General features: G+C 44.6%; 1 protein-coding gene across 1 annotated transcript in view; it reads right to left on the reverse strand.

Moving 5' to 3' along the window:
• Positions 1-15,634, reverse strand: part of COL28A1 (collagen type XXVIII alpha 1 chain) — a 148,189-nt gene that overhangs the window by 126,997 nt on the left and 5,558 nt on the right. Inside the window, exons 4-8 of the mRNA XM_019533740.1 lie at positions 10,166-10,186; positions 9,110-9,157; positions 5,316-5,369; positions 4,334-4,375; positions 270-296 (exon numbers count right to left, since the gene is read on the reverse strand). Of these exons, the coding sequence (XP_019389285.1) occupies positions 270-296; positions 4,334-4,375; positions 5,316-5,369; positions 9,110-9,157; positions 10,166-10,186 (192 nt within the window). The remainder of the gene's footprint in view (positions 1-269; positions 297-4,333; positions 4,376-5,315; positions 5,370-9,109; positions 9,158-10,165; positions 10,187-15,634) is intronic.

Genomic DNA, 15,634 nt, shown 5'->3' on the forward strand with positions numbered 1-15,634 from the left:
AATGGTTGCAATTTACCTCTATTTGTATCTATATTAATAAATCAGTTTTCTCTTTATCGTTCCATTTCCCCCCTTTAAATCTTATTTTGTGGGAAAATTCTCTCTCCTATCCAAAACTTAAAAAAATCTACAAAGAAGATCCTGCACCTGCTTCTGCACATGATTAACTTTACTGATGCATCCTCTGGATTCCACAGACAGATGGTAAGAAGTGGCAATCTGGCCTTAGCATCTTATTTCAAAGATATTAAGACTTTTAAAACTCTTACCGTTTCTCCTTTATCACCAGGAAGTCCCTATTTTCAAAAAGACTGATTAAAATAAAGTGAGGACACAATAAAGGGTTAAAGTAAATAATAGAAAAAATACAGGTAGATATTATTTCTAATCTGTTTTGAAAATGAAGAGGATAGATTTGTGAGCAAGTTCATTTAAGTGTTCACCTTTCATAGGTTTAATATGTCTTTTTCCGGTAATAATAACCAGGGATCCTGATTTTCCTTGATTTTAAAAAAATCACAAATTGTCTGCTGAAAAGCCCAAAATCTATGATTTAAAATTAAAGACCCCCTGCCACAGTCCCCCTGGTTCTGCTAGTGCCCCTCACTCTCTACCCACAGCCTTGCTGGTGCCCCTTGCTCCCCAACCACAGCCCCTGCTTCCCCAGCCCTGCTGGAGGGGGGGCCCCCTGATGCCAGGGCTATGGACCAGACTGCAGTCCCCTGCTGCAGGCTTGGGCGGGGCAGCTCTCTGCTGCCATGTGCACTCCCAGGGTACAGGAGAGATCCACACACCCCCAGATCTGTACCAGGAACAGGCGCAGACTGAGGCTGCTGCCCAGGGTGGGGCTTGGAGCCACAATAAGCAGCTGCAAGGCCCTAGCCAGGAGTAGGACGGGGCCATGGGTGTCTCATCCGGGGGAGGAGGAGGGCCAGCTCCCCACTGCTGTGAGCACTCCTGGGGGCACCCCTGCACCCTACAGATCTTTACCTGAGGCAGGCTTAGGATGCAGGCTTGAGGTCCCACCCATGCTTCCCTCCCCCAGGGCTTCCGGAACCCAGTGGGCATGACCAAGCATGGCTGGGGACAGTGGGGTGGCATGGGGATTCCTTGCCACTTCTTGCCCCCCTGCTGCCCCGGTGACACGCCCCCTGCTCATGCTGGTGCTTTGAGGGATGCAACCCTGTGCAGCTGCCCTCAGCCGTGCAGCCCTGCACTCTCCCAGGGCCACCCCTGCACCCCCCAGATCATTACTGGGGAGGCCGGGGTGGGGGGCAAGAAGCAAAGAGATTTTTCATGTGGCTCCTCCACTCCCTGCTGTGCCGGGTCATGGGGTGGGGAGAAGCAGGGTGGCAGGGAACAGTGGTGATCAGGGTGCCTGCTGTTCTCTGCTACCCTGCTTCCCTCCCCCATGACCCAGCGTGACTAGAAACAGCAGGGCCAATAGCACCACTGGTGGTCCACATGCTGCCAGCTGGGCACTCTGCATGATTTACCAACACCTCCCCACTCCCTCAGCCCCCAGCCAGCTCCCTGCAGTCAGCTTCCCCTCCAAGCCCCACATACCGGACCTTACAGGCTCAAGAAGAAAAGTAAGCCAGATGTAACCTTGGGACGAAAAGCCTCAGGCCCCACCCTTCCTCCTCTCCCTCCCCCTCTGGACAGGGCTGGGGGTTTCCCAACCCTTTTGCAATCCGCTTATGCAGGCTGGAACTCTACTAGCCGGCAGAGCTCTTTGCAAAAGGGAGAAATCCACAGCTTTCTCTGCTAAAAGGGAAAATCCACATTTTCTCTGATAAAAATGGGAAATCCGTGGTTTTCTCTGATTTTTTCCGTGGGAAATGGAAAACCTGGATCCCTGATAATAACTTAACTGTTATATAACTTTGAACTTCATCAGAAATGTTTCTGCCATATTTCTAGGAGATACAACTGACTCCAGCTTGATTTTTAAACTAAATAAAATTTTTGGAAGTATTACTATTTGTCTTCTTGACTCAGTCAGATGGGTTGCAAATTGGCTGGAGGGCTGCACCAAGACAGTGGTGGTGGATGGGTCTTTTTCAACCTGGAGGGATGTGGGAAATGGGGTCCCCCAGGACTCAGTCCTCCGGCCCACAACATTCAACATCTTCATCAGCGACTTGGACAAGGGGGTGAAAAGCACGTAGTTCAAATTCACGGATAACACTAAAATGTGGGGAGAAGTGGGCACGCTGGAGAATGTGGGGAGAAGTGGGACAAGCTGCAACTAGATCTAGACAGGTTACAGGGGTTGCTGGATGAGAACAGGATGGGATTCAATACTGACAAGTGCAAGGTACAGCACCTGGGAAGAAAGAACCAGCAGCATACCTACAGTCTGGAGAACTCTCTTCTCATCAGCACAAAGGCAGAAAAGGATCTTGGTGTCATTATTGGTTCCAAAATGAACATGGGCCGCCAATGTGGGGACAGAGTCAGGAAGGCTAACCGCACCTTGTCATGCATCCACAGATGCATCACAAGCAGGTCCAAAGAGGTGATCCTCCCCCGCTATGCGACACTGGTCAGGCTGCAGTTGGAGTACTGCATCCAGTTCTGGGTGCCGCACCTCAGGAGGGATGTGGACAGCACTGAGAGGGTCCAGAGGAGGGCCACTCGCATGCTCGAGGGCAACAAGGCAGGCCCTATGAGCGGAGGCTACGGGACCTGAACCTGTTCTGCCTCCACAAGAGAAGGCTGAAAGGGGATCTGGTGGCCATTTACAAGCTGGCCAAGGGGGACCAGCAGGCTATGGGAGAGTGCCTGTTCCCCTGAGCACTACCAGGAGTACTGAGGAATAACAGCCATAAGTTGACTGAGAGTAGATTCCGGCTAGATATCAGGAGATGCTACTTCACAGTCAGAGCGGCTAGGATCTGGAACCAACTTCCAAGGGAAGTGGTGATGGCTCCTACCCTAGGGGGTCTTCAAAAGGAGGCTAGATAATCACCAAGCTGGGGTCATTTGACCCCAGTACTCTTTCCTGCCCATGGCAGGGGTCAGACTTGATGATCTGCACAGGTCCCTGCCGACACCACCAACTATGAAACTGACTCTGAATCTTCAGGGTCCAAACTGATGGAACACTAAATGAGAAAACACCTGTGGAGAGCCATCAAGCTGAGACTTTGGTCCCTTCTACACATCCGATTTATGTCATGATTAACACATAAATGAAAAGAGTGAAAAGCATGCACTTAAATTAAAGAGCCATAAAATGGCAAACAAGCTATAAAAATGTTCCACATATGATATAGAATATTTTATGGCTGGCTAATATGGCACCTTAAATTTAACATGTCTGGGGCTAACAATCAGATGACTGCTCATCCTGGGGCAGGATCACATGGGGGTCTAGAACTAACTCTCTGTTGTCCTAGCGTCAGGACCAAAAGTCAGCTGAGTGTTGGTCCCCCTCCCTCCACCCAAGGCTTTGGGTAAGGGGGGCAGAAGAACTTTCCCAACATGGACTTTAAACCTCACACCTGACATCTCTGGCCAGGGAGGAGGCGCTCAGGGGATCACAGACCCAACTGGGGACTTCAGAGTCCCCTGACAGGAGCCTCAGATGCCCTATACCATGCACCCCAGGCAGAACTGAATGGCACACAGTTTTGACAGTTAGTTGATTGTTGGCTACAAACCAGCCTCCACATGGTAGTATAAATTTGATTGGGATCTGATCCCAAAATCATGCTTCCTGCCATGAACATGTGGCACAGCAAGACTTTTTGGATAGGGGATCAAATTCCATTGTGCCACTAAATGAACATAGTGATATAATTTTTAATTCTGCCTTTAGGATGAGCATAATGCAAGTCAACATAATATTTCAGGGTTGTTCAGTTATCCTTGCTATGCAGGCCTCTCTGTGCTCCTCCCCCAAAGATGGATGGAGGAAGAGGAAGGTGAAGAAGGGAGCGGGAACTAGGAGATTCCAGCCACAGCAGCAAGAGCAATAGGTGGAGTGGCACCTACATGGGAGCGCGCAGGCAGTCAATTGGACAGCCCCGTAACCTGACATTGTGTCAAGTCCTTGTTGCTAGTGTCCCAGGTGAGAAAAGCCCTTAAGGCCAGGCTTAGCTTTAGGTACCTGTTTAAGTGCTGTTCAAAACAGAAGTGCTGAATCAGAACTAAATTTAGCTATTATAATTAAAAGTGTGAAATATTAGCATGGAAATAAGAAAGGCCATATCTTCAAGACACTGGGCCTATGCAATTTCACACCAATTAAAGATCTGGTCCTGCTTTCTAAACTGGGATATTTTGGAGAACAGATCTTAGAAAGGAAACTGCTGTGTTCATATACCTTCAGACCTTTTTCTCCTGGCTGTCCCTTTTGAGCATCACCCTGTCAAGAAAAATGGAAAACAATCAAAATATGCATTACTGTTTTAGAAACCATTATTAAATTAGAATCAGGATGTACTGTTTCAGAATCTATGCTAGTTAACATATTTAAATGGGCCCCAGTTTTTTTTTACTGCAGTCAAGAACACACAGTGCAAAACTCAGATAACACGAAAAGCTAAAGTACTAAAGTTACTAGACAATTAAGATATTAATCTCTAATCTTGAAAATTCTGCATAAGCAACTCTCTCTTTCTGTAAAAAGTCCTACTGATGTTAAAAAAGCTTCAAATAGGTTCAAGTGCCCACTTGCTAAGAAGAGCTTCCAGAATATGGCTCTATATTACAAGGGTTTAGGTTAAAAGGACATTTATACATATACTTTTTTTTCCAGTGACATGCTGGAGATCTGCCATTTGGGAGCAGACTCAAGAAACTGATAAATTGAGTCTGCTCCACAGGCAAACTGAGGCAAACTGCACTGCACTACATGCAGTTGTATAAGTGGCAAAATGTGTGTCAGCGTGCAGAAAATGCAGTGTGCAGAAAATCCACTGCACCGTGCAGTGCACTTTTGAACTAAAGCACCTCCAAGGTGTTTTAGTTCAAAAACGTGCCACCACCATTTTCTCAGCACTGATGCATGTTTTGCCACTTATACAACTGCACGCGGTGCAGCGCTGGGTGCTTTTCAAAGCGCTTGGCACTGTGACGTGTATGTATAAAAATGCCCAATGTCTACTCATTTTTGTACCTTGGTAGCTGCCATAGACTTCTATAGAAGCAACATATAAACTATGATGGCAGGATTTGATTCTTGGAGATTGATTTATGTCCTAGTTGTACTGTATTTTTCCCTTGTTTTCATCATTTTTATAGTTTGAGCAAAACTAGATAGAATTTTATTGAATAACAAATAATTTGCACCTTTCTTTACTTACCTTGTTTCCTTTTTGTCCTCTCTCACCTGAGTCTCCTTTCTCACCTTTGGTGCCCTTAAAACAGAAAAATATGAATAATGTGAGTCTCTAGTTTCCTTTTTCTCCAGAAAACAGGCAAATATATGCTGGGAAGTGTTTAGGCAGAAATACTGCAATGAAAGAGGAGCGGCAGGCATAATACTATTTTTATTAGTCTATTGCTGTCCTTGGTATTACAGTGATTCTCTAAATGACTCTTTACCATGTCAGATGATAAATAAGCTTTCCACCTTAGCAGAGTAGAATATAGTAAACACGATGCACTAAGACACAACAAGAAACCATATATTTCCTCTTCGCTACTTTTTAGAGAGATCCTAATTTTTTTTATTAGTGTTGTCTGATAAAGAATGTAAAGTACTTTTGCCCATAATGCCCCCTTTGCTCAAAAGATTAATGCCAACATTTTGGATCTCCAGGACCAACTATTCTCCCCACTTTTATGGTCTATGAGACTACTAATTGTATAGCTTGCCCAGAAGGGTCAAGAAGTAAAGATCGAAGATCCATGAAATTCTTGTAACATATCATACTGTAGTCTAATAATTTTGGACACAATAACTTAAATACGAGACAGCAAAGTTTGGCTAGTGACTACAAAAAGGGCAGGAAAGCTCAACTCTGGACCCACATTACCCAGAAATAAGCAGCATGGTAGGCGTCACTGGGTGAATCTACATGTGTGCTTTAATGTGCAGTAGCCTATTTTGCTGTGCATTAAAATGTCACTTAACTGCAATTGTGCTAATGTGCAGTAAAATAAGCTATTGTGGATTAAGCATCATTTAGGGCAGCCTAATGCACGTTTATTTAGTACCTCACATTGGAGGGTGCCTGTAAACCTGTTGTGGGGCTGCTAAGACGCATTGGGGCAGACTCAATTAATCAAGCCTGCTGGACCATTGTAATTACTGTGCTCCAGCCAGTCTCTGTGTCTTGTGCATTAGTATCCCCACACTTCAAAATGGAAGCGGGGGTGTTTTAACTAAAGTTCGTTGACCAAATTTTAGTTCAACTGCCCCTACCACCATTTTGAATTGCAGGGATGCTAATACATGAGATGCTGCAGCGTTTTAATTAGAACCACTCTTGGAACCACTGTAATTAAAGTGCTCCTCCCTTTCCTCCCCCCCGACCCCAGAATGTGTAAAAGAGCCCGGAGGTACTAAATTCAACACGCATTAGGAAAAGCACACTAATGCACATGTAGATGCACCCACTGACTGCTATATTCTAGTTCCACAAAGGGCTGACCAGGTAACTTGGTTAATAGGATGTCTGGGAAAAGGTGGGGGCTGCCTCTTCATTTCCTAAAGCAGGGACAGGCACAGCAGAATTTTGTTTTGCAAGGTTTGTGATGATAAATACACGACCCAGTAATAAAGTTCTTACTTTTGCCTTCTAAACTGCAGTATGTATAATGACTGGAGAACTCCTTTGAAGGTAGATTTTTGTTGTTCTTTGATTTTTGTCAAGCAATCCTTTTTCAAAGGATGAATTTGTATGAGTTAATACATGCTCTCTTGAAGGCAATGTGAATATATAGTTTACCCTTCAGGTCAGCTCCTATTTTATTTCTCTCATCCATCCAGCGTTCGCCACAGAGAATACCAGAGCATTTTTCACAGGCACAGCTCACATGTGATCCGCTATCTGCTGAAGAGCTGGATGCTTGCAGTTGTAGATGAAACTGGCTCTTTGTGCTATAGGCAAATGGTATGATAAGCCCAGAGAGTTGGTGTAGAAGGTTCAGGGTGAGCAGTTTACAGCAGCCTTTCTTTGCAGCCCAAAAATCAGTCTTCATTTCCCCTGGCAAATCAGCCCCACAGGGCACCACATAAGTCATAGAACAATTGCCCAAACAGACACATAACAGTACAAGGTTAATGTTCACCCCATGGCCTTCTCCCAAAGCTTCAGAGAGTGCTTTGTGCCAGACTCCTGCTTTCAGCCTCCTAGCTTTACCTGTCTCTCTCTACTTCCTCTTCCTGGGAGCCTTTTATTTCCTATGAGCCTGCTAATTATCTCCTTATCAGCTGGCCCATCTCTATAGACACACTTGTAACCTCCCATAGCCAACCTATTATCTCTTTATCAACTAGTCCAGCTCCTTAGGCAAGCTTGCAACCTGCTACAGTCTGTCTGAAAACTAAAATTTGGTTTAAGAGGAAAAATATGGAACTAAAAGTACAGATGAGTAACTGTGCCTTCAAAGGCTGAATGAAGTACAGACTGCAAGGTGAAAAATCGATAATGTATACTTGGAATAAGGACAAGTGGTCACCCTAGTGATGGATGTAGCAGAAGAAACTCCATACTCTCTCCATCTGTGGAAAATATGGAGCTACTGAGAGACCAGATGGTCTGTGGCTTTTCAGCAAATCACTCTATATATGACATTAAAAGATTTTTCAGGTTACTTAGACACCAGCTGTATCTGTTTTGCTGTGAAGAAGTCAGATATTGCAAATAAATGTTAGTGATGAATAGGAACTGAGACAGCCCTTTGCCTTAAGTGCAGAGTTTAAATATCCCAAGGACTGAAGGGCACTTGCACACATGATGGTTGTCACAATATGCACGACAAAAATATCATTTGTGTGGCTTAATGGCATCGCACATTACATGTGGGCCAGTTTTGGGGGTTTTAGATGAGTTTGCATCATTGAAAACTAAATTACATCCAGATGTAGTGTAGTTTAGTTTGCAATGATGTGTTGCAGGTGTCAGCTTGCCCCCGGCCATGGAAGAAGCAGGCAGGCTCTGAAGGAAAAAATGGATCCGGCCCCTCACCACATCTGCTTTCAGGAGGTACCTGCTGAAGACAGAAGTGGCAAGGGGCCCGATCTTTTTATATATTTTTTTTCTGCGGAGCCTGCCTGCCTCTCCCATGGCCAGGGGGTGACCCTCCTGCTGTGATGATAGCACCCCTCGGGATCACCAAGGTGGGCTGCTAGTGGGCCATGTGCTGCCCCAGCCCACAGGCAGCACCCAACCTAATCCAACTGTTTCCTGAGCCCACCCACTGGAAGCTCGACATGCGCTGCTCCCTGGGCAGGCTCGGGGAACAGTTGGATTGGGCCAGGTGCTGCCTCCGAGCTGGGATGTTGCCACCAGAAAAGGAAGGACCGAGCCCCACACAGCTCAGGGTCTGCTCAGCCCGCTGGCAGCTTGCCCTCTGGCCGAGGGCAGGCTCCAGCTCTGACAAAAAAAAAGAAAAAATGGATCAGGCCCCTCGCTGAAACTTGATGGCAAAACTGAAATGGTGGGTATCAGTTTAGGGAGCATAGAATAAAACCCTGAGGACTAAACCCCCAGCATGTGTACAAATGTCCAAAGTGCTCAGAACCATAGATTTAACTTAGACCCATTAATATGTAGAATCTTTGTAATGTGAAGAAGGAGTATAGAGTTTCTACACAAGCCTCACAGCCGTCTCTTCCTACTTTTCTTGATTTGGACTTTAAAACTAGACACCATTTTATTATCATGTTTGCTGCACAACAATTGGGGTTTATTATTTCTGAAGTCAACGTATTCTGTGGATTCTTTTTTGAAACATGTCAGAATTTGTCTGTTTGGAGGTTTTAGGTCTTAACTATCTGGTATTTTAGAAACCATGGAAACACAATTAAACATTTACTTTTCTATGTTGTAACTATGTAAAAGACTTGCCAAATATCCCTATTGTTCAGCAGTAGCTTCTAAGATTAGACTTCAAATATGGGTGGTTTCCTGAGCAAAAATATACTTACAGGATCTCCTTTGTCTCCCTTCTCACACTTGCAGGTCTTCTGATCACACTGAAAGGAATAGAAACATTTCAAAAAATCTTTAGCTTTATCATTTCAAGCAGCAATTTTAAGTCAATGTTGCTGTCTAGCAGTGTGCTAGCTAAAGTATAAAAAATAATGATCTTATAAAATTTAGTTTCCATAGAACAGGATATTTTCCATATAGCCTAATGTCTATTAAAGCAACTGTTTCAATTTAAAACTTTTGTTTTATACATACTGGATTACAAGACTTTTTGAAGAATTTATTCTCTCAATACTTAAGCCTATTACAGAGTACAAACATTACAGGTAAAAGGCATTCAGTGGTGTGAAAAGTTACCCTAGGGAGCATAGAGTAAAACCCAGAGGACTAAACCCCCATCATGCATACAAACATCCAAAGTGCTCAGAACCATAGATTTAACTTAGACCCATTTATATGTAGAATCTTCGTAATGTGAAGAAGGAGTATAGAGTTTCTGCGGTACACAAGCCTCACAGCCATCTATTCCTACTTTTCAAATTTGAAAAGTTACCCCTCTCTTTTGAATATTAATTGTGAAATAAACAGGTTGCCATATTTCAATGAGACAACCTAAACATTTATACCAGGGATACCAGCCTCAGTTCCTTTAGAAAAAAGAGATTCTCAGATTGTACAGTAAATATAACTCACTAGCAATCAGTACTGGAGAATTTAGTGAGACGGGTTGAAAGAAACTGCAGCCCTAAATGAACATTTAGGACAGATTTTGACAACCTCATTTACACTTAGCTGCCCCTTATGCCTCAAGTGAATGTAGTCCAGGAGTAAGTATTATTGTGAGTAAAAGTAGAAGAATCTGGGCCAGCATAAATATCAATAAGTATGTGTTTTTGACACGGTCTGATATTACTGAAGACTCTTCTGTCTTGTGAAGAAATGTTTTATTATTACTAATGCATCTGTTGTCCGTATCAGTAGGAAAAGAAATGGCACAGCTATTGTACTACTAAAGCATGTCACAAGGATACACTGATAGCAGTCCAACTTACTTGCTCATTAAACAGGACACTCTGGAAGAGAAAGAGGAAAAAAATGTTAGTTTGATGCTCATTTCATTTACCATTTTTCTAATTTAACCAAGTTGTTTCATATAGCTTTTCCAATGGAAATAGTAAATTAACTGAATAATTTGAATTCTTATTCAATTCCTATACTGATAAGTACTTAAAAGGATTATGCATTTGAGAAAGGACTACCCAATCTGAGTAAGGTCTGTGCAGCTTAATCCCTTATGAACTGAATACAAATTATGGGTGAGACAGATACAGATATATAGAAGTATCAAATGGGAAGAACCAAGGGCAAGAGAGAATGGGGAAAGAGATCTCTAGTCCTCAATGTTGGTGATTGGTTCTATCCTGGACACATGAGAAACAATGCCCATCTCGCCATTTAGTCCCCTGAAAACACATCCTGAAAAGCTGAACTACTGTGTTCAACTCTGATCCTTATAGAGAGGCTGTGGAAGGGAATCCCACATCTTTGCTACATATATGAAGCATAGAGCCATAGTCCACAGAAACTCTTTTCACTGCAGCACTGCAGCAGAAGGAAACTGGTGAGGTCTCAGTGGATAGACAAATATGCCAATCCACTGATCAAAATCAGGAGCTGTCTCCATGTAACAGCACTCCAGATACACTGTACATTTGACAAGAGAATTTGCCCCACCACATACACTTGAATCACATGGTTTGTTTGTTTTTCCAAACCAGTGAAAAATCCCTATATGTTCCTTGGTTTTAGTGGTCGTGCATTTGTACCAATGTAGTTCAGCACCAATCCCAAAGCCCTGTTTTCTAATGAACTATGAAAATCTCAGATCATTTCACTTAAATTGCCTTAAATGATGAAGATACTCTAATTTGTTCACCTGCACCCTCTTGCATAAGAGAATAGGTCATGTGGACTGGGTGGAAGATATATGGAACTTTCAGGAACCTATATTTATTTCTATTAAAATGCAGAATAAAATGGGTATAATGTAGAACCAGGCAGAGGGCTACTAGAGATAGTATGTAAGATCCAGTGTAAATCTTTAATGAAGATAGCTTTTGTCTTTATTAATCTTCAGACTAAAAGTCAAAATGCACGTAATTAAACCTAAGATCTTGGTTCAGTGAAAAATGTATGATGAAATCATAAAAATATATCAGTTAGTAGAGAGAAATCTTTATCCCATATAACTCTAAGAGGAATTTGACTCTCTGTCTTTTGATTTAAATATGCAGTAGAGTGGATGTGATTTACAAATATTTGATGTATAATTATGTGAATTCCTAGATGCAAAAAATATGACATGTGGAAAGACATAAACTAGTAACAGTCATACAAATGCCCCTGACCAATTCTGAGAGGTCTACAAATGTTTGCTTAATTATATAAAATCTGTATGTGTTATTACCTGCTGTTGTGATTCAGTAGTAGATTCCTTTCCCACCATGCTGGAGACCTGCATTCAATTCCTGACCACTGAAGCACTGAATTTCTGGATTCAGTTTTGCCTTTGGATTCTGTCTCGATGGTCTAAAGTGGGGATGGAAGATCCGGGGAGCATCCACTCCTCCATAATCCTGCCTGGCCATATGCATCAAAGGTCCTGGTGATCTCTCACATATACACCATGATCCAGAAGGATCAATGGTTGCCTACTACTATGTGTTGTTACACATCTCAGAACTAGCACCTATTTCCTGTTTCAAAACTTTCCAGTCTAGTTGTGACAGATTTTAGAGTGAATTAGTGAGATGTAAACATTAAGAAAACAGTACTTGCTTTCATTATTTTCTGAATATCTAATTTCTACTATTAACCTTCTTTTAAAGTTTTCTTAGTTCTTTATTTATAGAGTCATACCCCACAAGAAAACACCTTCAGTAATTTTGAAGGAAGTTATGTGCTAGAATACCCAAACCTTTTTATGGCCCATATTAAAGTTTGTTGAAGCGGAGCACTGGGATGTGCCTACAGGTGATAGAGGGGAGCTAAGGAGGGACTCACCTGACCGGAAGAGGGCTCAGGCTGGAGCTAGATAAGCCCAGAGCTTTCATAGGTCAGGTAGTCAAGTAGTCAGATAGTCTCCCCCAGCAACCATGAAGTGAGAAAATCCTGGTTGCAGGGCTCCTGAAAGGACCTGGATTCTTCAGGACAATTCTGCAGGCCTGGGAAGTTCCCTGGACTGAGAGAGACCAGGTTTATAGGCAAGTGGCCTTCATTTATGTTAAACCCCTAGAGGGTTTGAGGTGTCTGTCAGAGGGCTGAGATGCTTCTTGTTTGTTTGAGTTACACTGGTAGTGTAGTCTTGAGCCCTGCTGGGGCAGGCTGAAGACCCATTTAGAGAACTGGTAACCTAGGAGCCCTCAGATTGAGGGTAGGGCTCAATGAGGGGCCCAGGAGCCTAAAAAAAAGCTGAGACCCAAACCAGAAGGTCCAACAGCCCAGGGAAGGGTTGAGACAGGACAGAGGGTCCACAAGCCCACAGGAGGCCAAGCTGGACTATAGGGCCCAAGAGCCCCAAGGACGGGCTGTGTGTGGCACCAGGGGCCAGACAGCCCCAAGGAAGGCCAAGTGTATAAATAGTCACATCAGTGAGAGAGAACATCTGCAAGGCTTGGGGCATAGTGTAGGGGGAGAAAAGGAGCCATGCAATTTGCCCTTAAGGCTACAGGTGCCCTACAGGGGCCTAGTCAGGTTGAGGGACTTATCAGGCCCGAGGGCTGGGTCGAGGCTAGTGGGGCCTCAGGAGAAACCCACTGAGAACTTATTGGGAGGAGGGCTCACTCTAAGACCTGTTGGCAGTCTCTCTGAATCAACCTGTAATATTAAAAACAAGTTGTGGTGGGCGAGCAATCTAGGGAGAGTGACATTAGAGTTTGAGCCAAGCAGGAGCGACAAGGCCACCCCCTATGGCCACGACCCGGTCACATTTATGACTAGAGTCAGCTAATTCTAGCCTGCAACTACCTCATAACTGCACAGCTATTTACTCTGAGCTACAAAAACAAAAGCTAATTTGGGGCTTGCAGCTTCTGGGACACGTCCCTTACTATGGGGGTGAGAGGGTTAAGTGTACTTACTACATAGAAGAGAAAGGAGACCTCCCTGCTTGGGAGACCTGATCCAAAGCCCACTGAAGTCAAAGAAAGACTTCCATTTAGTTCATTGGCACTGGAACAGACCCTTAAGCCTACATTGACCCAAGCATGAGCTTTTAAATAATCCCATTGAATTAAATGAAACTACCTCAAAGAATAACATGAATAGGGGGGAAATATCTTAGCAGGATCCAGTATCTCCATACTTTTGTGCATATGAGATCTTATTCTTGGAGTGAAATCAGAATATTGACTGATAGTGTGTCAGAATTACTTAACATACACAAGTATTGAAGCTTTAGCATTCAAGCAATACAAGGCTAATTTGGCAGCATATATAGACCTGCAAGATGAGTGTTAAGAGTTTCATGGTGTAGGACTAGGACAGTTCACTGAAAGCAAGGGATATATTGGCTGAGTAACTCCAAATTTTTATCCTGGGTGGATGCCACAATGGACAAGCTTATAGATGGGACTGAACCATGCTGTCTTTTCCTGTGCCATCCCCGGACCTATTCCTGCAGTGCAGCCAATGTCATCATCTGGGGATCTGACGTATGATTTGATGGCCCCATGCTGTCAGGGTCCCATGCTTCCAGAGTCTGCATGCAGACCAGCAGGGAGCAGTGCAGGCAGGGCATGCGGCTGGGTGGGGAGCTGCTCCAGGGTGGGTAGACCTGGAATTTTGCAGTGGTGACAGTGAGGGGCCAGAGCCAGGGTACAGCCACAATCCACTACCTACAAGCCCCTGTCTGTGGAACCCATGCTTGTTGCAGGGGCCTGTGGGCAGTGGATCATGGCTTTGCCCAGGCTCCAACCCTCCTCTGTCACCACTGCAAGATCCCGGGTCTCCCTGGCCCCACCTGCCCATCTTGCTCCGGGCCGCAGCCCTGTCCCACCTGCCCAGCCATGTGCCCTGCCTGTATGGGTCCTGCCCCCAGCAGTGGGTACAGATCAGATGGGCCAGGGTGTCTGGGCAGTGGATCTGGGTTCAGCGGCAGGAGCTAGGAACTGCCCCCACAAAGGCTGCTGGGAAATGGAGTCTGCTGCAGGCCTGTGGGCCAGACTTTGCCCACCCCTGGGCTAGATTAATTAATCTGAAAGGCTGAACCTAATTTATTTTGGAGAATTTACAGCTCTAGATTACGGACCTAGGCTCCCTATACAGTGCAAGGGGCAACTTAGAAAGCTAAGATTCAAACGGATGGAAGGCAGCATTCTGAATAGTCTGCCAAAACTAACAAATAGAAGTACTGAGGACAGGGTTGTCTTAGGCTTTATTCTTCAAAGAAAATTAGTCTGAGTTTGGTTTGAAAGGTGACCTTTCCTCTACGTGGGATTCTGAGCTCTGAACTGTCTCCTAAAATTAATGCTGAAGGAAGTCAGACATTTCTTGCAAAAAGCATGTAATGATTGAACATCATGGGCAGTGTGAAGGCTCACTGCTTAGGAGTCTCCTTTACCTGCAGTAGGAAGACTCCTCTCCATCAGCTGCTGCTAGATTAGCTATCTATCTGGAACCTTCCTTGAATTCAGCTCTCCAACAAACTTGCCTAAATGCACCTAAGAATTTTTAAGTCATTAGGCGAATCAACCCAGGCATATTCAAGCTGCGCTTACCTAAGTTCATGGAAATCCACCCAGGATTCCATGTGTCCCAACTGCTCTATATTACCATTGCTACCAGATACCCACCTGGTCCCCACTCCCTGGGGCCACAAGAAATGTGAGAGAGCCTGGACTCAAAGTTTGTCAGAAGCAAGTTCCTTTACCTTAGAAGGCCTTCAAATCAGTCCTAGAAACCAGCTCCTAATATACATGTTCCAGCTCTTATTAACATTTTTTACTGAATTCCCTTCCTGTTTTCCCTCCCTTATGAATAGGTAACATGTAGGGAGGCCAGGGGGGGCACATGCTCCCCCTGAAATTGGCCCTCACCAGCCGGGCAGTGAGGGGCAATGGCAGGTGCCCCCCTGAGATCATGGGGGCAACTAGAGAAGTGCCAGTTGCACTTCTGGGTTTGCTGCTGACACTTCTGTGGATCCCCCCCAGTTGGTGATTGGCCACTGTGCCCCCCAGTATGAGGAGGCACAAGTTAACCATGCCCTTACCCACTGGAGAAACCCAGTCCCAAGGCACCTGATAGGTGTTCTGTGTGGTATTTTACCCTCCTCACTTAGACCCACGTGCAGCAGAACCACCTAGTCATTCCCACTTGACTAGCTGGCTATCCCTGACATCTCGTGGGAAGATCACTCAGCTAAATCTGAGCGGGCGCAAAGCTTTCTCTCATGCGTGGATGACCTCTACCTGACTCAAGAAGTCTATGGGCCAACGAGAGGCAAAGCGCTGCTTGACCTGGTA

Source organism: Crocodylus porosus, unplaced genomic scaffold, assembly GCF_001723895.1.
Source record: "Crocodylus porosus isolate Cpor-Errol unplaced genomic scaffold, CroPor_comp1, whole genome shotgun sequence".
NCBI classification, from domain to species: domain Eukaryota; kingdom Metazoa; phylum Chordata; order Crocodylia; family Crocodylidae; genus Crocodylus; species Crocodylus porosus.